We start from the raw sequence: 25383 nt of genomic DNA, 5'->3' as shown, positions 1-25383 counted from the left end.
GGAGGCACTGGCTTCAGCCCCTAGCCGCTGGGATTTGCCCTGTCCACACTGGCCGGCTCCTGGAGCGCCATTTTTTTTGTTGCTGATATTACTTTTTGCCACTTCTTTTGGTTTCTTCCATGCCTCTCACCACCTCTCCCTCTTCTGAAACACCTGGCTCCACGTGCTACCTTTGCTTCTTCTTGAAAGTCTGTGGAATGCCACTCGACTGGGGGACTGCTTCCCCAGCCTGTGCCAGCAGGCTGGTGCGATCCCCGAGGCTTTTGTTTTGTTTGTTTTTCTTTTCGTGGCTTGGGAGCCCCTTCTAGCCAGGCTGTACTGCGTGACTTGGGAGCCACTTCCCCAGTCTGTATACCCGCATGGGTGGGATCCCTGAGGCTTTTCTTTTATGTCTTAATTTTTATATATTTCTTATTTTCTTCTTCCCTTTTTTCTGTTTTTGTTTTTCTCTATTTCTTGGTTTCTCATCTCTTGACTCCAAAGGCAAGCTCCCTTAGCATTTTTTTTTTGTTTCTCCTCTGTCCCATAACCATCTTAGATCCACACATCATGCCCTCCTCCCTCCTTTCTGCCTACCTACACCGTGCACTGAACATCACACCCCCGAGCAGCACAGGACTATCTAAAACCAAAAGAATTGCAACAGGGAACCAGAGAGGTTAATCTGTAAATGACAACAATGATAGAACAATAAAGAGGGAATAAACGGTGTAGGTATAGAACTTTCTAATGGAGAGGAAGGCAAGGTGATACCAAGTAATAATAGACTGGTTCAAATCTAGGAAGATAAGGGTAAATTTCAAGGTAATCACACAGAAAGTTAACAAAACTACTCACCTAGATAAAGAAGAAAACATGAAGACTCAGTAAAAACAAAATCTACAAAAACAAAAGAAATGAAAATGAAAAAAAACAAAAGGAATTCAGCGCCAGAGAGTAAGAGGAACAAAGAAAATGTCAGGACCACAAAAAAAAAAAAAAAAAGCACTACAAAATGACAGCAATAAACTGACACCTATCAACAATTACACTGAATATAAATAGCACAAATGCACCCATAGAGAAAGTGACAGATTGGATTAAAAAAACAGGATCCATCAATATGCTGTCTACAAGAGACACACCATAGAAACAAAGATGTAAATTTATTAAAAATCAAAGAAAGAAAAAAAATATATCAAGCAAATAAGTACCAAAAAGGAGCAGGAGTGGCAATACTGACCTCAGATAAAACAGACTTTAAAACAAAATCTACCATAAAAGACAAAGAAGGGCATTATATAATGATTAAAGACATGATCCATTATGAAGGCATAACCATAATAAACATCTATGCACCCAATGACAGGGCTCCAAAATACATAAAACAACTCTAACAGCACTGAAAAGAGAAATCGACAGTTCCACTATAATAGTAGGAGGAGACTTCAACACACCACTCTCAGTAAAGGACAGAACATCTAGAAAGAAACAACAAAGATACAGAAGAGCTAAAAGCCATAGTCAGCCAACTTAACCTCATAGACATACATAGAACACTCCACCCAACAGATGCAAAGTACACATTCTTTTCCAATGCACATGCAATGTTCTCAAGAATAGACCACATCTTAGGCCACAGAGCAACCCTCATCAAAATCCAAAACACTGAGATAATACAAGGTATATTCTCTGACCACAATGCCATCAAGGTAGAAATTAACAACAGGAGAAGGAAGGAAAAAAATTAATCACATGGAAACTGAATAACACTTTGCTTAAAAACCACTGGGTAATAGAAGAAATCAGAGTTGGAATAAAAAAATTCCTAGACTCAAACGAGAAGGAAAACACATCATACCAAAACCTTTGGGACACAACAAAGGCAGTCCTCAGAGGACAATTTATAGCAATAGATGCACACATCAAAAGAGAAGAAAGGGACAAAATCAAAACATTAGCTGCACAACTTGAACAAATAGAAAAAGAACAGCCAAAGAAGCACACAGCCAGAAGAAATGAAATAATAGAGATCAGAGCAGAAATAAATGAAATAGAGAACAGAAAAATAGAAAGAATCAACAAAACCAAAAGCTGGTTCTTTGAAAAGAACAAAATTGACAAACCAGTGGCTAAACTGACAAAAGAAAAATAGGAGAGGATGCAAATAATCCAAATAAGAAATGAAATGGACATTACAACAGACCCAACTGAAACAAAACAGATCATAACAGAGTACTATGAAAAGCTATACTGGAAAAATTTGAAAACCTAAAGGAAATGGACCTACTCAAACTAACACAAAATGATATTGAAAATTTGAACAGACCCGTAATAACAGAAGAGATTGAAAAGGTAATAAAAAAAAATTCCCAACAAATAAAAGCCCTGGCCCAGATGACTTCCCTGGAGAATTCTACCAAACATTCAGAGAAGAGATTACACCAGTACTACTCAAATTATTTCAGAACATAGAACAGGAAGCAATCCTTCCAAATTCATTCTATGAAGCCAGCATAACTCTGGCACCAAAACCAGGCAAAGACACCACAAAAAAAGAAAATTACAGACCAATATCTCTTATGAATATAGATGTGAAAATTCTCAACAGAAGTCTAGCCAATAGAATTCAGCATCATATCAAAAAAATAATACACCATGAACAAGTAGGATTCATACCAGATATGCAAGGATGGTCCAACATTAGAAAATCAGTCAACATAATCCACCACATAAATAAAAGGAAAAAAATCACATGATCATTTCAGTCGATGCAGAGAAGGCATTCGACAAAATCCAACACCCAGTCCTGACAAAAACTCTCAATAAGATAGGTATAGAAGGGAAATTTCTCAACATAATAAAAGGCATCTATGCAAAACCAGTGGCCACCATCATTCTTAACGGAGAGAGGCTGAAAACATTCCCCCTGAGAACAGGAACACAACAAGGATGCCCTTTATCATCACTCCAATTTAACATTGTGCTGGAAGTCCTAGCTAGAGCAATAAGGCAAGAAAAAGAAATAGAGGGCATCCAAACTGGTAATGAAAAGTAAAACTGTCCCTGTTTGCGGATGATGATACTATACACAGAAAACCCAAAAGGCTCCATGAGACAACTACTGGAACTAAATAGAAAGATCCTGCAGTGTAGCAGGATACAAGATAAACACAGAAAAATCAGCTGGATTCCTACACACCAATAAACAGAACCACTAAAAGGATATCGGGAAAACAATATCAATTAAATAGCCCCTAAAAAAATAAAATACTTGGGAATAAATCTAATCAGGGATGTAAAAGACCTATACAAAGAAAACTACAAAACACTACTGCAAGAAACCAGAAGAGATCTTCATAAATAGAAAAACATGCCATGCTCATGGATGGGTAGACTCAACATTGTGAAAATGACAATGCTACCCAAAGCGATTTACAAATACAACGCAATCCCGATCAAAATACCAACAACATTCTTTAAAGAGATGGAAAAACTATCATTAACTTTATACGGAAAGGGAAGAAGCCCCAGATAAGTAAAGCACTACTGAAGAAGAAGAATAAAGTAGGAGGGCTTGCACTTCCTGACCTCAGAACCTACTATACAGCTAACAGTAGTAAAAACATCCTGGTACTGGTACAACGACAGATGCATTGACCAATGGAACAGAACTGAGAACCCATGTAAACCCATCCACCTAGGGTCACCTGATCTTCAACAAGGACCCAAAATCCATCAAATGGGGAAAAGATGGTCTTTTTAACAAATAGTGCTGGCAAAACTGGATGTCCATCTGCAAAAAAATGAAACAGGACCCATACCTCACACTATTAACAAATACTAATTCAAAATGGATCAAAGACCTAAACGTAAAGCCAAAAACTATAAAGTTCATGGAAGAAAAAACAGGATCAACTCTAGAAGCCCTCATACACATCATTAACAGGACACAAACCATAGCCAACAACACACAAATTCCAGAAGATAAGCTAGATAACTGGGGTCTTCTAAAAATTAAACACTTATGCTTATCAAAAGACTTTGCCAAAAGAGTAGGAAGACAGCCTAGAGACTAGAAAAAAATTTTGGCTACTACAAATCAGAGAAAGGTCTAATCTCTAAAATCTACAAGAAAATCCAACACCTCTACAACAAAAAGACAAATAATCCAATTAAAAAATGAGCAAAGGAAATGAACAAACACTTCACCAAAGAAGACATTCAAGCAGCCAACAGATACATGAGGAAATGCTCGTGATCACTAGCCATTAGAGAAATGCAAATTAAAACCACATTGAGATACCATCTCATCCTGGCATTACTGGCACAAATCAAAAAGCAGGAAATAACAAACGTTGGAGAGGCTTCGAGGAGATCGGAACTCTTACGCTCTGCTGGTAGTGATGCAAAACGATACAACCATTTTGGAAAACAATATGGTGCTTCCCTTAGATAGCTAGAAATAGAAATACCATATGATCCAGCAATTCCACTCCTAGGAATATATCTAGAGAAATAAGAGTCATCACACAAATAGACATATGCACACACATGTTCATTGCAGCGTTGTTCATGATAGCAAAAAGATGGAAACAACCTAGATACTTATCAACAAATGAATGGATAAACAAACTGGTACATACACACAATGGAGTATTATGCAACGATAAAGAACAACAATGAATCTGCGAAACTCTCATAACATGGATGAATCTGGAGGGCATTATGCTCAGTGAAATAATCCAATCACAAAACGACAAATATTGTATGAGATCACTACTATAAAAACTTGTGAAAAGGTTTACACACGAAAAGAAATAATCTTCGATCGTTGCGGGGGTGGGGGGAGGGATGAAAAAACACTAAATAGACAATAGATAAGTGGTAACTTTGTTGAAGGGTAAGACAGTACACAATACTGGGGAAGCCAGAACAACCTGTACAAGGCAAGGTCATGGAAGTTCCCTAGACACCTCCAAACTCCCTGAGGGACCATATTATTGGGCTGAGGGCTGTGGGGACCATGGTCTCGGGGAACATCTAGTTCAACTGGCATAACACAGTTTATAAAGTAAATGTTCTACATTCTACTTTGGTGAATCAGTCTGAGGTCTTAAAAGCCTGTGAGTGGCCATCAAAGATACTCCACTGGTCTCACCCCTTCGATAGCAAGGGAGAATGAAGAAGACTTAAGATACAAGGGAAAGATTAGTCCAAAGGACTCATGGACCACACCTACCAAGGCCTCCACAAGACTGAGTCCAATACAACTAGATGGTGCCCGACTACCACCACTGACTGCTCTGGCAGGGATCACAACAGAAGGTCCTGCACAGAGCTAGAGAAAAATGTAGAACAAAACTCTAACTCACAAAAAAAGACCAGACTTACTAACCTGACAGAGACTGGAGAAATCCCAAGACTATGGCCCCTGGACACTCCTTTAGCTCAGTAGTCAAGCACTTCTGAGGTTCACTGTTCAGCTTAGACAGGCCCATGATACAAAACGAGACTAAAGGGGCACACCAGCCCAGGCACAAGGATTAGAAGGAGGGGACAGGGAAGCTGGAAATAGGCAACCTAAGCTAAAGAAGGGAGAGTGCTGACATGTCATGGGGTTGTTAACTAATGTCATAACACAATACGTGTACTAACTGTTTAATGAGAAACTAATTTCCTCTGCAAACCTTCATCTAAATTAAAAAAAAAAAAAAAAAAGAAAAGCTGAGTTTATGCTGACTTGTATGTCCTAGTCTAAGAAAACCAAGCCTCATGGCTTTTGAAACAGCTAAAGTTTTTACTTTCCAAAATCTTTTATTGCCATTTTGGTCAAATAGATATTCAAATATTTCTCAGTTATCTTTGATAAACTCCTGTCAACTCTGAAACATCTTGGAAAGTCACAGAATAATTGTTCCTACTTTATGAGAGGAAAAATGTTAACACTAGTGATTAAGAGCATGGCTGCTAACCAAAAGGTCAGCAGTTTGAGTCCACCAGCCACTCCTTGGAAACTCTATGGAGCAGTTCTAATTTGTCCCATAGGGCTACTATGAGTTGGAATTGACTTGACAGCAATGTGTCTTTTATTTTTTTAATAAGGTTTATTAAAAATGTTATGAATTGCATGAGAAGTGTTGACAAGTCAGGAATGTGTTTAGTTTTCTTCAGGTTAAAATTTATGAGTGTCCTGTCCATACTGTTCATGATATATTGGTGCTGCTTTGCCTGACATTAGATAATGAAAGTATATTATCAGTCAAAATTTCATTTTTTTTTAAACTCTTAACTTGGTTGCAATTTTCTTTCTTTAAATCTAGCATCAGATTTCAACTGAGGATTTACATTACATTCCTATAGAGTTTTATCAATATTCAGATGTTTAGAAACATGATAATCTTGGTATATTTTTGTATATCCTAACTATATGCTTTATATTCATATTATGTTATATTTAAAGTTCTTTTCTCACTAAAGATTGTGGCTCTCCATTTTCATAAATTAAATGCAATGTCCACTCTTTTTTCAAAATAAGGTTAATCGTTATGTTTAGAGATTTTATCTAAAGCTTTTTGGAGTGACCTTATTTTGCTTTGCATTACTTTTGTAATGAATTCTCATCATATCTTTCACTTGTACAAATTAATATTACTAGTAAGTTAACTATGGCCATTTTTAAGTCTTATTATCTGCAGATAGTTCTTACTTTGATGATGTCCTAAATCATCATTATGCTTGCAATAAACCATAGGCCAGAGTATTTCACCAAAAAAGTCCTGTGGAAAGGAATATGCCATATATTTGGATGTAAATTTCTAAATGGCACTACTTATACCACTGGACTAAATCAAGAATTCTAGAACTCCTGTGGAGAAGCTGATGGGTTCATGGGACTGCTGATTCAGGAGAAGGAGCCAAAATTGGACTGAGTGGACAAAAGGACTATTATGAATTCTGTATGAAATATAGCTGATGTCTTGATATTTTCTGGATATAAGAAATATCTTTTCTCTTTTCTCCTAAGCTATCTATAATTTATAACAATTTAATAAATATGTTTATGCAAACAAAAATAAAATATTTATCTTCTCTCTCTGCCTGATTGCTCCAGTATTGGAAAACTCTTAATAAATATTCTTATTTTTATGGCAATATAACTATTTGCATAAATTCAATAAAAATCTGTCCCCCTTGATAACACAGCATAACTGGAAATCTCAGTTATATATCCAAGCTTTGACTGGAATGTCATATTTGATAACGATACTCAGAGAATCAGGTAAGACCAGATACTTTAAGGGACTAAGATTGACTTTATGGAGCTGATGTTTACAAAGCCCTTCCAGGAAATCTAATCCGGTACCTGATTTACAAGATTCCCAGTGTTACAGGTAAATGAGGAAGTTCACTTCCTGGCAGAGGTAGAAACTTTATGATATTTGGGGTCCTTGAGAAAAAAGGAACTCATTCAAACCTGTGGGTACTATAGGTGAGATCCGGCGGCAAGTTCCTGGCTCAACTTCCTGGCCTCAGGAGGCTTTTACAAGTTTAATCTGAAGTTTCTTATGAAAATTTCCAGCAAAGCAGATTTAAAAAGTTATGTGATAATTTACTATTCTTGCTGCACCTATGTAAATAATAATGAACAATCGTATTTTTGATCAAGAAAAACTCTGTTTTGAGGTTGTTTTGCTAGAGAGGAGGGTGACCATAAACCTGTTAAAACCCATTGCCATCAAGCCAATTCCAACTCATAGCGAACCTATAGGACAGAGTAGAACTGCCCCACAGGGTTTCCAACGAGTGGCTGGTGGATTCAAGCTGCTGACCTTCTGGTTAGCAGCCGGGCTTTTAACCACTGTGACACCAGAGTGAGCATACAGAGATATTTTATGTTTCAGTAGGAAATCATGGCAATCCCTTGTAGGCCACTGAATTCTGGCTTTTGTTCATTGTCTTTGACACATTTTTTATTTTTTGTAAACCATTGAGTACTAATGGGTTTGTTTTCTACTTGTAGATTAGACTTGTTTTTATTACATAATTTATGCTGTACTGTATGAAAACATACTTAATCAATTAACCATAAGGAAAATGAGAAATATGACAAAGACTGAAGGCCATCAAACTGACTAAACTGCTATCAAATCAAGGTACACTGACAAAAGGCACATTGATTGACTGCTCTATAACAACCATGGCACCCTTAGTTACTGCAATTCATTTAAATAAACTGTGTATATTTATAGAGCCCTGGTGGTACAATAGGAGCCCCGCTTAAAGCACTTCGCTGCTAACCGAAAGATCAGCAGTTTGAACCCACCAGCAGCTCTGCAGGAGAAAGATGTGGTAGTCTGTTTCCATAAAGATTTACAGCCTTGAAAACCCCTGTGGGGAAGTTCTACTCTGTCCTATAGTGTTGCTATGAGTTGGAATTGACTTGACAGCCAGCACAAAACAACAAAACAACTTGTGTGTGTGTATATATATACGTATATATATATAAAAAGATTGCAAATGATGTTAGGCAGGGTGGCTCTAGAATTAGATGGCTCTGTTAATAATCTAGGTGACGTTATATCCTCTCTCTCTCTGAAATATCAAAGATAATCACATTATAAAAGAGATTACCTCTTGACCATTTACTTGCCTCCCACGAGCAGTCTGTACATGGGTAAAAGCACATTGTTGTATCTATGTCAACAATCCCTAATCACAAGCACATGGAGATACAGTTTTAGCAGAAACTCATAGTAGAGATGCTCTTTTCACATCTTTTTGAGATTTGTTTTCATGGTTACAATGTTTGGGTTCGTGGCCCAGACCAGTCTTTCCGACCGTTGGCTTATGTATTCTGCCCTTTTTGATATTTATATTATTATAAAGCTACTATGCTGTTTGGTTTCTGGAGTCTTAAAAGCTTGTGAGCAGCTGAGCTACCTAAGGTAAAGGAAACCGTCTCCTTCCAACTAGAGGAAGAACAAAGAAGCTAAGGAAACAACAAGAAGGATTAGGCTACACTAATCGCCCATCCACACCACTTGCTGCCCTCCAGTTGATTCCAACTCATAGCAACCCTGTAAGACAGAGTATAACTGCCCCATAGGGTTTCCAAGGAGAGGCTGGAGGATTTGAACTGCTGATCTTTTGGTTAGGAGACAAGCTCTTAAACACTGTACTGCGAGGGCTCCTTGATACACTACTAGTATCTCAAAAAGCAACACCTATGATTGCCAAGACCGGAAAAACTTATGTGGTGCCCATTCAACACTCAATTGATCAAGGATTCCAATTAAATCATGACCAGAAATGGAGGAGATGTCAAAGAAAAAAAATTAATAACAGACATCTTACTTTCATATTAAGGGGTTTTCTTACCCATGAAACCAAAAATTAATGGTAAAAGCCTGACTCCCAAAACTATTAACTTGTTTTTTTTTTTTTTTTTCCTGGCTTTAAGGAGTGTTAATAGTAAGAAAACTGAGGCTCAGTTTAACACAGTGATTGAATCTTTTACAAGCCCCTCTGTGACAATGACATTTGTTAACCATAAGCTAGCTCAGAGTTTATCTAATTCAAAAAATGTAACTAGGTAATTTCCTTTGTTTCCTGAGAGATGAAGTACCTTTTATCATTTCAAAATGTACACACTACACTTAAAGATTTGTGTAAATTATGGGGTAAGGGGCAGCCAGGCCAGACACCACCCAGTAACCTAATATCAGTTGTTTGAGAAAGGAGGGAAGGACAGAGTTCAGTCAATCACGTTAGATTAGCCACTTGGTGATCTTCTATTCTTCTTCCTCTTCTCTTTATAAGCTGCATTGTAATCCCTGACACTGCAGCCCCCACCCCCTCCTCCACCCCTCACACAGCAGCCCCCACCCCCTCCTCCACCCCTCACACTGCAGCCCCCCACACCCTGCTCCACCCCTCACAGCAGCCCCTACACCCTCCTCCACCCCTCACACAGCAGCTCCTACACCTCTTCTCTTCATAAGCTCTTCATTGTAACTAGCTTTCATGGAGCCATTTGTTGTTTTAGAATTAGAATGGTCTCCATTACATGTATACAGAATAACTGCTCAGAATAAACTTAGTTTCAATTTTTTGAGTTTTGATTATTCTTTACTGTGGGGCAGCCCCCAGCTCCGACCCCTACTTCACACACTGCAGTCCTCTCTCCACCTCCACCCTTTACTCTGTAGCCCCAGCCTCAAGACCTCATATAGTGGCCCTGTTCCCACCTCTACCAGTCATACTGCAGCCGGCACCCCTCTCCACCCCCCACACTGCAGCCCCACCCCCTCCTCCACCTTTCATACTACAGCCCCCCACCCTCTCCTCCACCCCCTCCTCAGCCTTCATAATACAGCCGCCACCCCCTCCACCCCGACACCGCAGCCCCCCATCCCCTCCTCCACCCTTCATGCTACAGCCCTGCCCCCTCCTCCACCCCTCACACTGCAGCCCCACCCCCTCCCCCCTTCATACTACAGCCACCACCCCTCCTCCACCCCTCACACTGCAGCCCCCACCCCCTCCTCCATCCTTCGCACTACAGCCCCCCACCTCCTCCTCCACCCCTCACTGCAGCCCCCACCCTCTGCTCTACCCCTCACATTGCAGCCCCCACCCCCTCCTCCACCCTTCATACTACAGCCCCCAGCCCCACCTCCACCCTTTATACTACTGCCCCCCACCCCCTCCTCCACCCCTCACACTGCAGCCCCCACACCTACTCCACCCCTCACACTGCAGCCCCCCACCCCCTCCTCCATCCCCCACACTGCAGCCCCCACACCCTTCTCCACCCCTCACACTGCAGTCCCCCACCTCCTCCTTCACCCTTCATACTACAAGCACCCACCCTCACCTCCACCCATTATACTATAGCCCCCCACCCCTCCTCCACCCTTTATAATATAGGCCCCACCCCCTCCTCCACCCCTCACACTAAGGCTTACAGGTCAGAGCACATAAGGACACAGGTTTCACCAACGGCTGGCTCAGCTGGAGAGGCTTTTATCATCAACTTTCTTTAACCACCACCTCCACTCTAAAGGGGTCTGAGCTTGACAGTGAGACAGGGGCAGGGAGGAGAGCTACAATGGGCCACAGCTAATGACAGAAATACTAGTACTGGCTACCATTTGTTAGCACCAACCGACTTCCAGATACTATGCCAGACACGGTACCATCTACTGCCTTTAGCCCATACAAAAGGCCTGATGGTGGTGGTGTTATCCCTGTCCACGGAAGATGAAACTGAGGGTCACAGATATCCAGTCATTTGCTCAGGTGTGTATGCCCGTGGGTATCAGGGCTCTGATAGGAACACGCGCTGTTGGACCCACAGTCCTAGTGCAGCAACACAAAGGCTAAACCCAACAGCCTGCCTCTGAACCCCGAGGATACCAGAGGTGAAGGCTGCTCACTTTTCCCTTTCTCTCCAACAGATTCAACTCTTTAAATCCCTGTGACAGGAAGGTCCACGCCTACACACAGTGAGCTCACCACAAAGAGAAGGCTTCTTCCACAAGTGATTGCACAAGGCTGTCCTCGCTCACCAGAGTACAAGGCTCCTGACTGGTGACCTGAGGGTCCCTGCCCCTGGTGATGAGACAGGACAGCCCCGTCCAGCTCTGGGTCTCTTGGAAGGCACAGGAGGGTTTCTTCGTGGATGCCCCTGGTCAGGTTATGAAGGCTCTTCCCTTCACTTCCCTGAATGCTGAGAAGAGGCATGATGTTGGACGCTGAACTGTGTCCAATCCTTTTTCTTCATCCATTGGGATAATCATGTTTGCCTCTCCATTCTGTTGAGGTGGTGACTTACACTGGTTTTTCAAACAGAGTCAGCCCTGCATTGCTAGGATGTCCCCTAATGGGTCTTTCTTACGTGTTGCTGGGTTCCACCTGCTAATGTTTCATTGAGGGCTGTTTAAATTTTTTTTCCTTTTTTAAAATTATACTTTCTGTTTTAAGATTTAAAAAAAATTGCACACACATATCCACATATGCCAATATAAATCGCACACATCGACATATACCCCGCATACCCACACACATACATACATACACAACACGCCTGCACAATCATCCCACACATCCACATATACCAGCCAACACACCCTCACACCCCATGCCCTACATGCACCCTCACATATACCCCATAATATCCAAATATACTCAAACCACACACCCCACACATCCACATATGCTTAATCCACACACTTCACATGACACACACACACACACACACACTACACACCTACCCTACGCATCTATATACACTCACCCCACACACCTCACCCCATACCCATTCCCAAATACATACAGACTCACGAATACCACCACATACAGCCCACACATCCACATAAACCCACAGCACACACCTCCAACTTGCACACACCACACACACACCCAAATACACCCACACATGCACTCACCCTACACTCACCACACACATACCTTGCATACACCCCACACATCCAAATCTTACATGCCCTCACACCACATCGCTATCACACATATCTCTATGTCCATGTCCACACACCACCACACCAAACACATACATACACGCTCACATATACTCCGCACATCCACATGTACCCACTGCACACACCCTAACACCAGATAACCCACACACACATGCACCCAAACGCTCACCTAAACTCCACATGTTTACACTTATCCACCCCATACACCCTAACACCAGATAACCCACACACACACCCACACAAATCCTCACCTGAACTCCACACGTTTACACATATCCACCCCATACACCCTAACACCAGATAACCCACACATGCACCCTCACAAGTCCTCACCTAAACTCTACACGTTTACACATATCCACCCTGCACACCCTCACATCTCATGCACACACACGCCTCTGACTGTAGCAGTCTCTCCTCAGCTCTTACCTCCTGCACAGATACTGGGAGGCTCCAGAGATACAATTTGAATACAGCTCCTTTTCGAAAGCTAGAATGCCAGGTGGGGCAGGAGGAGGCATGGAGTGTGAACGTGGGGAGTACTAAGGAGAAACCGCCCATCCCCCTTCCACACCCAGCTCCCACTTACTTCTCCAGTGACACTTCCCAGGGCTGGGAATCCCCCTGTCACCCCGATGGCATGCTCCTTGGAGTCTGCAATCACGTCCAGCTAAGGGAGAGAAGGTGGCTTGAGCCTCACAGCCAGAGGGTGGGGATGCAGAAGGTTCCCAGGCACAGGAGAGGGTGGCTTGCCATCACGCCATGGGGACAGCTGAATGTCATACTCTGAGGGCTAAAGCCTTGCTTCTGCCAGCAGGGCTCTGTTAAGGAGGAACAAACTACTCCACCTTCAACTCTGGGGTCATAGGTTTTACAAAACACAGTGTTACTAGCTTCCGCAGTGGACACCTGCTGCCCCAAATCCCTTCAGGTGGGTTAGAATATCATCCTCAGGCTGCCCTGGAAAAGCACCTTTGATATCTTCCCCCAACCAGGCTCAGAATTGGCACCCTTCCTACCTCTTCTGAATTACCTGTTCTTGCAAATATTCTTTTACACCCACGCAGTAAACAGTCACCCCCATGCTCCGAACCTTGTTAGCCTAAGAGAAAAAAAGGCATTAAGTATAAATCACCAAAATACTTGGAGAAAAAGGCTGATAAGGAGGGACTAAACTCACCAGTTCCACAGTCTCTTTAAGAGGTTTCGGTTCCAGCGTTCCATCTGTCATAGCAATGATTACCGTGGGGACCTTGACGCCTGCAGAAGATAGAAACAGGGAGCTGCTGGTCCATGGAGGCAATAGAACTGACCTCCAGAAGACTCTAGTCTACCGTCAGCTGCAAGGCCAGAGCCTGGCCCACGACAGGGTGCAGCTAAGGGCCCATATACCTCATCCTTCTGGGTAAAGTGGCTGAGGACACGGGATGCCAGCTCATGGAGACTCCAGCCTTCACCATCCAGAGTGCTGGATGACTTTGAGGAGGGCTCCTCCAGTAAGCAGGGGCCTTAGTCTATGACCCACTTTCTGAGCCCACTTCAGGCTCCTGCCACTAGGCTGTCCAAGCCCTCACTACCACCAGACAGCACAACTTGAAGGGAAACCCCAGCTATATTATACTCCATAAGCTTAAGACTTTCAGAGAGGAAGTAGCCAAACTCAACTCTACAGGGGTCCTGCATGTTCCAGGGAGAGCCAGGCCCCTGCTCTCTGCAGCATCTACAGGAATTCCTGCTGGCCTTTAAAGGGCCGAGGCGTTCAAGTCAGAGGCACTTGAGTAGCAGGCCATACGCCCGACTCAATGTCCTTTCAAACCAGGAGGCTTGCTGGATGAGCTATTGGCCTGCATGCCTCTCCTTACAAAACTTATGGCCCTACAGTCTTGAATGAAGTTGGCTCTGGGCTGTGGAGAGCTCTTTACACTGTGGCAGACATAGTCACAGGACAAATGTCAATGACCAAAAGAAGTGGAAAGGAAAAGGAATCAGAAGCTAGAAATGTGGCAGAGAGAAGAGTGTGGTCAGCAAAGGGGGAAAATCAAGACCCTTATTTTCTACAAACTGAATCCTGAGTCTGCTCCAGGTCCCCTGGCCTTTCTCTTTTCTTCTCCAGCCCACAGGAGGTCAAAGGAAGAAAGTGTCCTCAGGTGCAAGCCAAAACCAAAAACTCGTTGCCACTGAGTCGATTCCAACTCATAGCAACCTTATAGGACAGAGAAGAACTTCCAAGGGGCGGCTGGTGGATTCACTCTGCCAACCTTTTGGTTAGCAGCCAAAATCTTAACTACCGCACGGCGAAGGCTCCCAGGTGTAAGCACCTCATCTTTGTAAAGGACAAAGAATGGAGGTGGGTTATCTCTTAAAAATCACGCAGGGTGGGTGTTTTATCATCCTCATTTTACAGAGGAGGAACCTGTAGCACAGAGGGGTAAGCTAAGTAACTTGCTCCAAGACTCAGAGCTAGAAAGTGGCCGAGGTGGGATTTGAACCCCAACCTCTGTGATGTCCAAGACTGGCTCTGTCCTCCACACTGATAATAATGTCTAAGGTGTCACCTTACCTCCGGCGTTCGATACCTCCATCTGCTCAATCGCCTGCAACAACATGAAGAAATGTTGGGGGGTTGGCAGGGAGTTAGATAACCCAAGTAACGCTCTAAGAACTTCATAAACCTGCATATATTCCCAGGGCTCTAGCAGTCTGTACCCGTTTAAATCCTTCTTGCATGTATGTGGCTCCTTGCGGACGTACGTTACGGAGTTTGTTAAGACCGTCTTCTATAGTGTTTCTGGGAAAATGAAAAAAGGGGGAAGAGTACAGGGAGCGGGTTGAGTGTTAAGACGTACACCTCAGCTGTCAGGTGCCTCCTGCACTGCCCAGGCCCGCATGGATGAGAGAGGCCCCAGGGCACTCTGCATCTCTGACACAGGGGGGAACTGCTGTGGCCTTATCTCTCCCTGGTGTGCTGGCCCCAGGGGCATGGCCTGGCTTCCTCTGAGCTCATCCCTGTCTCATGGCACCTAGACCACAGGGACCCAATGGCAGGTCCTGACTCTGACCACCTACAGTGGAGGTCAGGAGCATTCCACAGATGTGCAGCTGTGACTCAAGAATGCAGGGTGCCCAGTGCTGAGAGGAAGCACACAAGGGTCCCTGGTGATGGGCACACTACCTTCTGAGGACAATGGTAAGGCTGAGTTTGGGAAAGGCTGTCCTGCCCCTTCCCCCACTGCTGCAGACTCCTGGATGGGAAGCAGTCTCCACCAGCCTCATCTTCCTTGTGCCTTGAGCTGGTGCTAGAGGACGTGCAAATGTCCTTCTTTCATGTGCTAGGGCTCCTTCGGTTCATATGCCCCTGAATCCAAAAGGCTGGGAGAAGCAAGCCCCAAAGGCTGCTGGCCATTGACCAAGCCACAGTCCTTAGGTCACTGTGGGGATATGGAATGTCAGCTGATACTAATGCAGATGGGACTGGTGGGGGCAGGCAGGGCTGGCTCTGATGGCAGCTCTGATGGATTGGCATGGGTTCAGGCTAATCCAATGTGAGCTGCCTGAGCTGGCACCTCACGGCTTTGGAGAGCATGGACCCTGAAGGCGGGTTTCACCCTGCGGGAAGAAGGCCATCGCTGTGCGGGGAGATTTAAGAGCCCCAGACACAGCCAGAAGGCGAGGAGGCCTGGATCCCACGCCCAGCGGAGGCTAACCTAGGCCCTGCCTTACCCAGTACAAACACCCTCCCCTCCTAACCTCCATCCCCACCAGCCTCCTCCTGCCACATTTATGCTGATTTCCATTTTCTCAGGAGCACCCCCACATCCTTCCCCAGCCTCCCCTGCTGGTCCAGGCTGTGTTCTTTGCTCCAGTCAAGTGACCCCTTCCTCTCAGCTCTGAGCATGGCCAGATCACCTGGCTCCTGCCTCCCTCAGCAACACTACTCCACTTGAAGGGAACCCTGCCCCTCTAGGACCCCTTCAACCTCTTCCCTGTTCTCACCATCAGGGATTACAGCCCCTCTGCTGTCTGGCCTCCTCCACCCTGCTCTCCTCCAGCAGTCCAGAACAAAAACTCTCCCTGGGCCTGCCCACCCTACAGGATCATCTCGAAAAACACCACCCCTAGCCTGGCCCAGGGCCCACCTGCTCAACACACCCTCCAGAGCCACCAGGGCTCCTTCTTCTCCCAGGCTCCATAGGCCCTGCTCTATGTGCCATCCTCCAGGCCCCACCCTGGCCCTAGGCCTCATCCCTCCTCCATCCCAGGGCAAAGGGGTACTTTTGAGAATGGCTAAACCCAGGCTGATCCCAGCTCTAATGAAGCATCTGTAGGATCCTACGGGTCTGGCAGCCTTATGGCCCTGGGCTGACTTCTAGCTGCTTTCTTCCCTGTACATGCCTCCCCCTATACACACACACACTCTCTCTCTCTTTCACATCCTCTCCACTCCCCTTAGCCCCCACTCTCATTGCTACTCCTGTCACCTTCCCTTGGGCAGAATGGCCCCAGGTGGTCCCCAAGAGCCCCCTACCACAGCTTCTGGAAGTCCAGGCCCTAACGTGGCCTCCCTGCCTTGGAGGAGGTATGGTCTCCTTCAACCCACCAACCAGTTCTGTCCCCAGACTGCCCAAGGGACCCTGCTTCTTCCCTCTCTTCCACTTGCCAGAGTCCTTCCCCATGGACTTGCTTTCTTCCACCTCATCCCATTCAGGTCTCTCCCAAACCCAGACCCAAACTACATACACACACATCCCAAACCATCCCCTAGCCCAGGGGGTGGCCAACCTACTCCCTGCTTCTCCTGAGAGCCAGACTTAGGAGCAAGGCCCACAGGCACCACCTTCGCCCTGCAGGCTGGCTTCTGGGCTAAGATCCTAAACGGTGACTCTACCATCACAAAACCAGGTGTCCCCACCAGTCCTAGATGTCCTCAACCTCTCCTTTGTGCTTCACTCACTGAATTGGGCACCCTTCATTTGCATGTATCAGTGTCCTCAGGTCTCCATGCACTCAGAATCTTTGTGACCTCCCACCTCCAGGCCTTTGCCCTCACTGCTCAGCCCACCTGCAACCCACCAAGGGTACATGCTCCTTCTGCCTTCCTCAGGCATCCAGCTCAGCTTGGTGTTCAGTACCCCACTCACGGGGGCCCCCCCACCTGGATCTACTTTGGAGTCGAGGTCTCCTCCAATAAAGCCTCTTTATCCCTTCCCCCATGGTTCTGTCTCCCCTTCCACCACTAGCCTAGAGAAGGGCAAAGGGTCATGATAGATAGAAGCCAGGCAGAGGAGAGAAGATGGAGGAAGTAGAGGGCATGGAAGCACAGGGGTCTGCAGGTGCTAGCAGGTTCATTCAGCACAGCCATTGGTCTGAGGGCCTGGGAGTTGGCGTGGGCATAAAGGCAGACACTGAGGGATCTCTGGGAAACGTCTTCTCCCTCACTCTCCCTGTAGCCCAACCTGCCAGGCCTGCCTGAGGGGTCAGAATGATACTTACATGTCTGAAGAAAGCTTCATGATGGTGGTGCCATAGGTGGCATAGATGATGAAGGATATCCGCAGCTTTGGGCTAGGGAGGAAGCAACGCAAGTAAAGAGCCACACACACAGGTTGGGAAGACCGTAGGAGCAGCCAGGAGGTGTGTAGGCCATTTCCCTGCTCCCCACCCCATCTCTTCCACTCTGGAGCCCTTCTGGGGGGCCCATCCCAACCCAGGGAGTGTCCATAACTTAAGTGAGGGACTTCTAGGGCTTTCCTGGAAGAGTGTCAGGATGACATCTTGCTCCATCCTTATGCCAGCCATACCCCCAAAGACGGGCACTTACACATACATGCACTTCTGTATGCACCTACACACACACTGCAAATGTGGGCACATGCATCCATATACATGTAGGCACCCTCGGGCACATGCACACACATATGAAAACATGCTAACTCACCTGCATGCCCACCCACACACTCACTCACACACATGCAATGAGATAGAGACCTACATGTGGTTCCATGCTTCCATGAGGTCCTCCTGACTCACCTGCCTTCTTCTGAAAAATACTTTGTGTCTTCACCTGTTCTTTCAGCCTCCTCTTTCTTCCCCTCTTCCTTCCTCCCATCTCAAAGAAATTATTCTTCTTGGGAACCATTCACAGACATTCCTCCCTTTCATCTTCCTGGCCAATCTCTTCTGGTTTGCTATCATTTATTACCCTTTAGCTGAATTCCTACCATAAATTCCAACCTAAGCTCCCCACTGCTCCTGGCTCTTATTCTCAATTCTTTTTACCCTCATTTATCAGGCTCGTCTTCCTGCAGCATGATCTTGAACATTCCCCTTGGAATCATGATTGAGCCCCTTTGCCTGGAATGCTGAGCCCATATGGCTGTGGAACCAAGCTGACTTGTCCTCAATTCCCAGCCCTCCCTGAGTTAACCCTACTCTCCAGCCAAACTACCCCACTCACTCCACTAGAAGTCCCCTGAATGGTTCCTGTCACTCTGTCTTTTCCCCATCATGCAAGACCCAATTCACATCTCTACATCCTCTTGGATGCCATCCTTGACTTTTTCTAGATTCTTTATCTTTCTTTAAACTTCCAAGGTAAGTTCTTTGTCCCTTTCTGTTGGCCCTCATCACTGTTCAAACCAGGTCCTAACTTCGCTTCCCAGCCCTGTCCTCAAAGATAGGCTCTTCCCTGCTATATGGTCTGGCCCACAGGCAGGAGCCAAAAGGAGTTGCTGAGATCTGAGGGATCAGTGCAGACTGTTAACCTCTCTTGCATCACAACGCTGCCCAGGGCTCCATGCTCCCCACCCCAGGGATATTATGCCCACTGAGTCTAAAATGGATGTGCTCTGCCTGGTGGAGGAAAAGCACCCTGCAGCACAGAGAAACCTGCAGCACAGAGAAGTCGTACTTTATGACGTTCTTCACTATATCCTCTGCAAAGGTGAAAACGTACATCCAGTCATTGTTCACGCTGCCCGACCTGAAAAAAAATGAGACGGGAGTCAGGGGGCCAGTTCCTCCATCAGTGAGCAGAGCTTCTGCCTTTCCCAGCATTCCAGCAGGCCCTTTAACAAGCTCCTCCCACTTTGACAAGCCAGGTCTGTGACAAACCTTGAGGGACCAAAGGGGACACCCTGGGTAGTGACTTTCACATGGGTGACTGCTGAGCGTGTTGGCCATCTGCACCCATTTGCCAGGGACTAAGGGGCTTCCTGAGATGACAGACATTCAGTGCTAATCCAGGGAACTCCAGGACGACCAGGATGGTTTGTTGCCCTCGGTAGGGGCTGTGTAGCCAAGGAATGGGGGAGGATGTCTGTTGGTCTTAGGTGCTGTCCAGTCCTACTCATAGCAACCTTATCTACAACAGAACAAAACACTGCCCCGTCCTGTGCCATCCTCACAATCCTTGCTATGTTTGAACCCATTGTTGCAGCCACTGTGTCAGTCCATCTTGACCAGGATCTTCCTCTTTTTTGCCAACCTTCTACCTTGCCAAGCATGATGTCTTTCTCCAGAGACTGGTCCCTTTTGATAACATGTCCAAGGCACCTGAAATAAAGTCTTGCTATCCTCACTTCCAAGAGGTACTCTGGCTATATTTCTTCCAAGACAGACCTGTTTGTTCTTCTGGCAGTCCACAGTATACTCAATATTCTTCACCAACACCATAATTCAAAGGCATCAATTCTTCTTCAGTCTTCCTTATTCATTGTCCAGCTTTCACATGCACATGAGGCAACTGAAAACATCATGACTTGGGTCAGGCTTATCTTGGTCCTCAAAGTTACATCTTTCCTTTTCAACACTTTAAAGAGGTCTTTTGCAGCAGATTTTCCCAATGCAATATGCCATTTGATTTTTTGACTGTTGCTTCCATGGGCAATGATTGTGGATCCAAGTAAAATGAAATCCTTAACAACTTCAATCTTTTTTCCATTTATCATAACTTTGTTCATTGGTCTGGTTGTGAGGATTTTTGTTTTCTTTATGTTGAGGTATAATCCATACTGAAGGCTATAGTCTTTGATCTTCATCAGTAAGTGCTTCAAGTCCTCTTCGCTTTCTGCAAGTGAGGCTGTGTTGTCTGCATATCTCAGGTTGTTGATGAATCTTCCTCCAATCCTAATGCTGTGTTCTTCTCCATAGAGTCAGGAGTCTCGAATTATTTGCTCAACATACAGACTGAACAAGTAGGGTGAAAGGAAACCATTCGGATGTACATCTTACCTGATTTTAAACCAGCCAGTACTTCCTTGTTCTGTTCAAATGACTGCCTCTTGGTCTATATACAGTTTCCTCATGAGCACAATTAAGTGTTCTGGAATTCCCATCCTTTGATATGTTACTATAACTTGTCATGATCCACACAATCAAATGCCTTTGCACAGTCAATAAAACACAGATAAACATCCTTCTGGTATTCTCTGCTTTCAGCCAAGATCCACCTGACATGAGTAATGATATCCCTTGTTCCATGTTCTCTTCCAAAACTGGCTTGGATTTCTGGCAGTTTTCTGTTGATGTATTGCTGCAAACTTTTTTGAACTATCTTCAGCAAAATTTTACTTGTGTGTGATATTAATAAAATTGTTCAATAATTTCCACTTTCTGTTGGATAAATTGTTTGGAAAAGCCCCGAAGCAGTTCTGATATGTGACTACCTTCTCCTGGTCCCCTTCCGCCCTTGAGAATAACCATTCACAGTTGTCAGCTCCCCTCTGGACCATTAAAGGGGTGTAGTTAGGTGGAGAGGGACAGCAGCTATTCTGCACTGCTCCTATTAAAAGCCCCTGGAAAGCAGCAGCCCCAGGCTCAGAGAGTTACCCAGGCTTACCCTGTAAACTCCCCTGCTGAACTCTTGGATTCTTGGTGAGGCTTCACCTGCCCCCTTAGGTTAGGGATTCATTTGCAAGCCTGATTTTGACTTGTCAACCTTCCTCACTGTACCTCTGCTATGGATGGAATTGTGGCCCTAAAAAAATATGTGTTGTAAATCCTAACCTCAATACTTATGAATAAGTGCCCTGCTGGCTCAGTGATTAAATGCTCGGCTGTAACTGAAAGGTCTGCAGATTGAACCCACTAGCTACTCCCAGAGAAAAAGATGTAGCAGTCTGCTCCTGTAAAGATTACAGCCTTGGAAACGCTATAGGATAGTTCTACTCTGTTCTATAGGGTCGCTATGAGTTGGAACTGACTCGACCTCAATGAGTTTATGGGTTTTACACTTGTGGATGTAATCCAACCTGGAAATAGTGTTTTCTTTGCTATGGTAATGAGGTCATATCAGTGTACGGTGTGTCTTAAGTCAATCACTTTTGAGATATAAAAAGAACAGATTAGGCACAGAGGAAAGCAAGCACAAATAGGTAAAAATCGATGCCTTCTGGAGATCACCAAGGAACCTATGAAGAGAAGCTGAAAGAGATAAGGATTTTCCCCCAGAGGGATCAGAGAGAGCCTTCCCTAAGAGCTGGTGCCCTGAATTCCAATCTTAGGAGACTTCCAATCTCCTAAACTATGAGAAAATAAATTTCTGTTCATTAAAGCCACCCACTTGTGCTATTTTTGTTATAGTAGAACTAAAAACTAAGACACGAGTTAAGGATTAAACTGTGGTTTAATACGACATGTTCAAGTCCTAACACCTCTGCTTGTGAACATGACCCCGTTTGGAAATAGGATCTTTGAAGATATTATCAGTTAAATTAACATGGGCTCCTATGGAGTAAAGAACCTATTGCCATGGAGTCAATTCCAACTCATAGCAACCACATGTGTTTCATAGATCTGCACTCCATAAGGTTTTCAGTGGCTGTAATCTTGTGGAAATACATCCCCAGGCCTTTCTTACATGGCTCTGCTGGGTGGATTTGAACCACCAACCTTTAGGATAGTAGAGAGACAGAACCACTTGCACCACCTAGGGCTCTGCATACTGGAGCATGGTGGTCCTAATCCAGTATGAGTGAATCCTTATAAAAGAGGAGAAGAGACACAGAGGTGAGGAAAGATGGCCATGTGAAGACGCATCCACTTGCCAAGGAATGCCTGGGATACCAGAAGACAGGAGAGACAAGAAAAGATCTTCCCCTAAAGTATTCGGAGAAAGTATGGCTCTGCCAACATTCTGAATTAGGAGCAGCTTCCTCCAGAACTGTGAGGCAAGAAATTTCTGTTCTTATAAGCCACCTGATCTGTGGTATTTTGTTGTGACAGCCCTGGGAAACTAATACAACCCCCAAATCCTGTTCACTCCTTCATCCCTGCACCCAGGAGTAGGAAGAGATTCTCTCAGCAAGGGAGGATGGGCAACTCAGACCCTTTTATTTTCCTGCTTTCTCATCAGCCTGAAAAGCTGAGCCACTCCTGGCATTGAAGGCTTTTCAAAGCAGAACTTCCAGGGCAGGCGTAGGAGCACTTCCAGGGCAGGCGTAGGAGCACTCCCAGGCCATTGCAGTCCTTGTATCATCATCCCTGACTAGCAGACAAAACCATAGGCCCTTCACATCCCCACTTGCAGGTTCTTTCTCTCATCTGACAAATGGAAAAATGTCTCCATCTGATATTTGGTGCCTGGATGGAGAGGGAGGAGGCTGAAGGGGGCAGGGGATTTAGGACATTCTGTCTAGGTGCGAACCTGCTCGCATCTGCCCTACATGCCCAGTGTTTGAAGGTCTCTTCAATCCCACAGCTCTGTGATCTGCACAGCAGCATGTAAATGGGAATGATTCTAGGTTATGGAGAGGAAATGGGAAGCTCAGAGTTTAAGGGATTTGTCTAAGGTCCTGTAGACATCAAGTGGTGAAGTCGAAGCTGGTACCCAGGAATCCTCACCCCTTAGCGGTACTCTCTCCCTCGATCTGTGTTGGCTCTTTTATAAGTCATGGAAGTTAGAGGGACCCACCAGGAGGCCCTTCCTCCCTCCTCCATAAATTACTGTATCCATAAAAATTATACATCTTGTCATGTTTGTATGTGGTGATTCCCATATACCCAAGGTTGCTACCTTCTCCTTTCCACCATCCTTACTGCCTACTCTAGATTGCATCTAGAACTGTCAACAGTGAGGAAACTATGGACTAAATGATTCTCCTGATACCACGACTATCATTTATTGAGCGCTTATGTACAGGGTGCTTTACCTACATGATTTACAGTTGTAGAACAACTCTACAATATTGGCATTATTCCCATTTTACATATTAGAAAACTGAGGCTCAGACACATCAAGCAGTTTTCCACAGCTACCATGAATATGAACCCATCTGTAACTGCCATGCAAAAGGTGGGCAATGAATAAGGAAGATCAATGAAGAATTGATGCCTTTGAACTATGGTATCGGCAAAGAATACTGAATATACCATGGACTGTCTTGGAATAAGTACAGCTAGAATATTCCTTAGAAGCAAGGATGGCGAGACTTTGTCTCACAGACTTTGGACGTGTCATCAGGAGGAATCAGTCCCTAGAGAAGGACATCATGCTTGGTAGACAAAAAACCAAACCCACTGCCGTCGAGTTGATTCTGACTCATAGCGACCCTACAGGACAGAGTGGAACTGCCCCGTAGAGTTTCCAAGGAGCGCCTGGTGGATGTGAACCGCTGGCTCTTTTGTTAGCAGCCATAGCACTCAACCACTACACCACCAGGGTTTCCATGCTTGGTAGAGGATCAACAAAAAAGAGGAAGACCCTCAACAAGATGGACTGACACAGTGGCTGCAACAATGGGCTCAAGCATAACAACGGATGTGAGGATGGCGCAGGACTGGGTAGTGTTTCATTCAGTTGTATACAGGGTAGCTATGAGTCAGAACTGATTCAATGGCTCCTAACAAACAACAACAATGAACTGCCAAACCAAATCTCTACTGATTGCACTTGTTACAGGAACAATGGGCGATGCCAGAGTGGCTGACAATGGCTAGAAAGCAAAGCCCTAAACTCTAAAAGCCAACTTAGAATACAGAGTTTGCTTTTGGCAGCTCCCAGGTTAATACGCAAAACCATTTATTTTCCTAACTAATGGTAGCACTGCGAATTTCCATTCTCATTTAAAAAACAAAACCAAAAAACGCTAAAAAAAACCCAAAAAACTATTGAGTGTATTCCCTATGCGTTGCAAAGAATTCTGCTCCATAGACTTTTCCTGGCTTTAATCTTTATGGAAGCAGACTGCCAGGCCTTTCTTCTGTAGTACTGCTGGTGGGTTTGAACTATCAACCTTGAGGTTAACCATCCAGCATAAGCCTTTTATGTCACCCAGGGACCTTCCCTTCTCATTATTTCTCTCTTTTTTCCCTAAGTAAAAAGGATCTTCCAGGGAAGAAAAACTCCTAAAAGATTTATGAGAAGCAAAAGCCTTCAACCCATTCACCTAGTCTGCGAAAGCTTCCAGCTTGAGATGATTCTGAAAGAGGGTCTAATGTATAGAACAACTAAAAAAGCCAGCATGGTTAGGAGAAAGGATCACAGGAGACCCACAGGTACCTAGGAAGGAGGCAGCATGAAACAATGCAAACTGTGTGAGTTGCTGGTATGCAGAGCTTGTCATCATATGTTAACATCCTGCTCTTAAATGAGAATGGTGGATGAGGATCGTTAGATATTTGGGGAACACATCCACTACTAAAATTTCAGGTCACGAGACCAGAAAAACTGGATGGTGCCTGGCTACCACTACTGAACATTTTGATAAAAGATACTACAGAAGAATCCACATCGAAACGGGGAAAATGCAAAACAGAATTTCAAATGCTCATGGACTCCATATTTTTATGAGTCATGGAGGCTGGATGAGCTCCTGAAACTATTGCTCTGAGATAATCTTTAAGTCTTAAACCAAAAATAACCCCTGAAGTCTCTCAAAAACCAAACAATAATTTAGCTTAACTA

The 25383-nt window shown here is 44.8% G+C and overlaps 1 protein-coding gene across 1 annotated transcript in view; it reads right to left on the bottom strand.

The window, feature by feature from the left end:
* ANTXRL (ANTXR like) overlaps positions 1-25383 on the bottom strand; it is a 112361-nt gene that overhangs the window by 63301 nt on the left and 23677 nt on the right. Inside the window, exons 2-9 of the mRNA XM_064269093.1 lie at positions 19390-19461; positions 17973-18044; positions 15189-15270; positions 15043-15076; positions 13663-13742; positions 13516-13584; positions 13068-13152; positions 12912-12972 (exon numbers count right to left, since the gene is read on the bottom strand). Of these exons, the coding sequence (XP_064125163.1) occupies positions 12912-12972; positions 13068-13152; positions 13516-13584; positions 13663-13742; positions 15043-15076; positions 15189-15270; positions 17973-18044; positions 19390-19461 (555 nt within the window). The remainder of the gene's footprint in view (positions 1-12911; positions 12973-13067; positions 13153-13515; positions 13585-13662; positions 13743-15042; positions 15077-15188; positions 15271-17972; positions 18045-19389; positions 19462-25383) is intronic.

Source organism: Loxodonta africana, chromosome 16 (genome assembly GCF_030014295.1).
Source record: "Loxodonta africana isolate mLoxAfr1 chromosome 16, mLoxAfr1.hap2, whole genome shotgun sequence".
NCBI lineage: Eukaryota > Metazoa > Chordata > Mammalia > Proboscidea > Elephantidae > Loxodonta > Loxodonta africana.
This window is presented reverse-complemented; position numbering and strand designations above follow the sequence as displayed.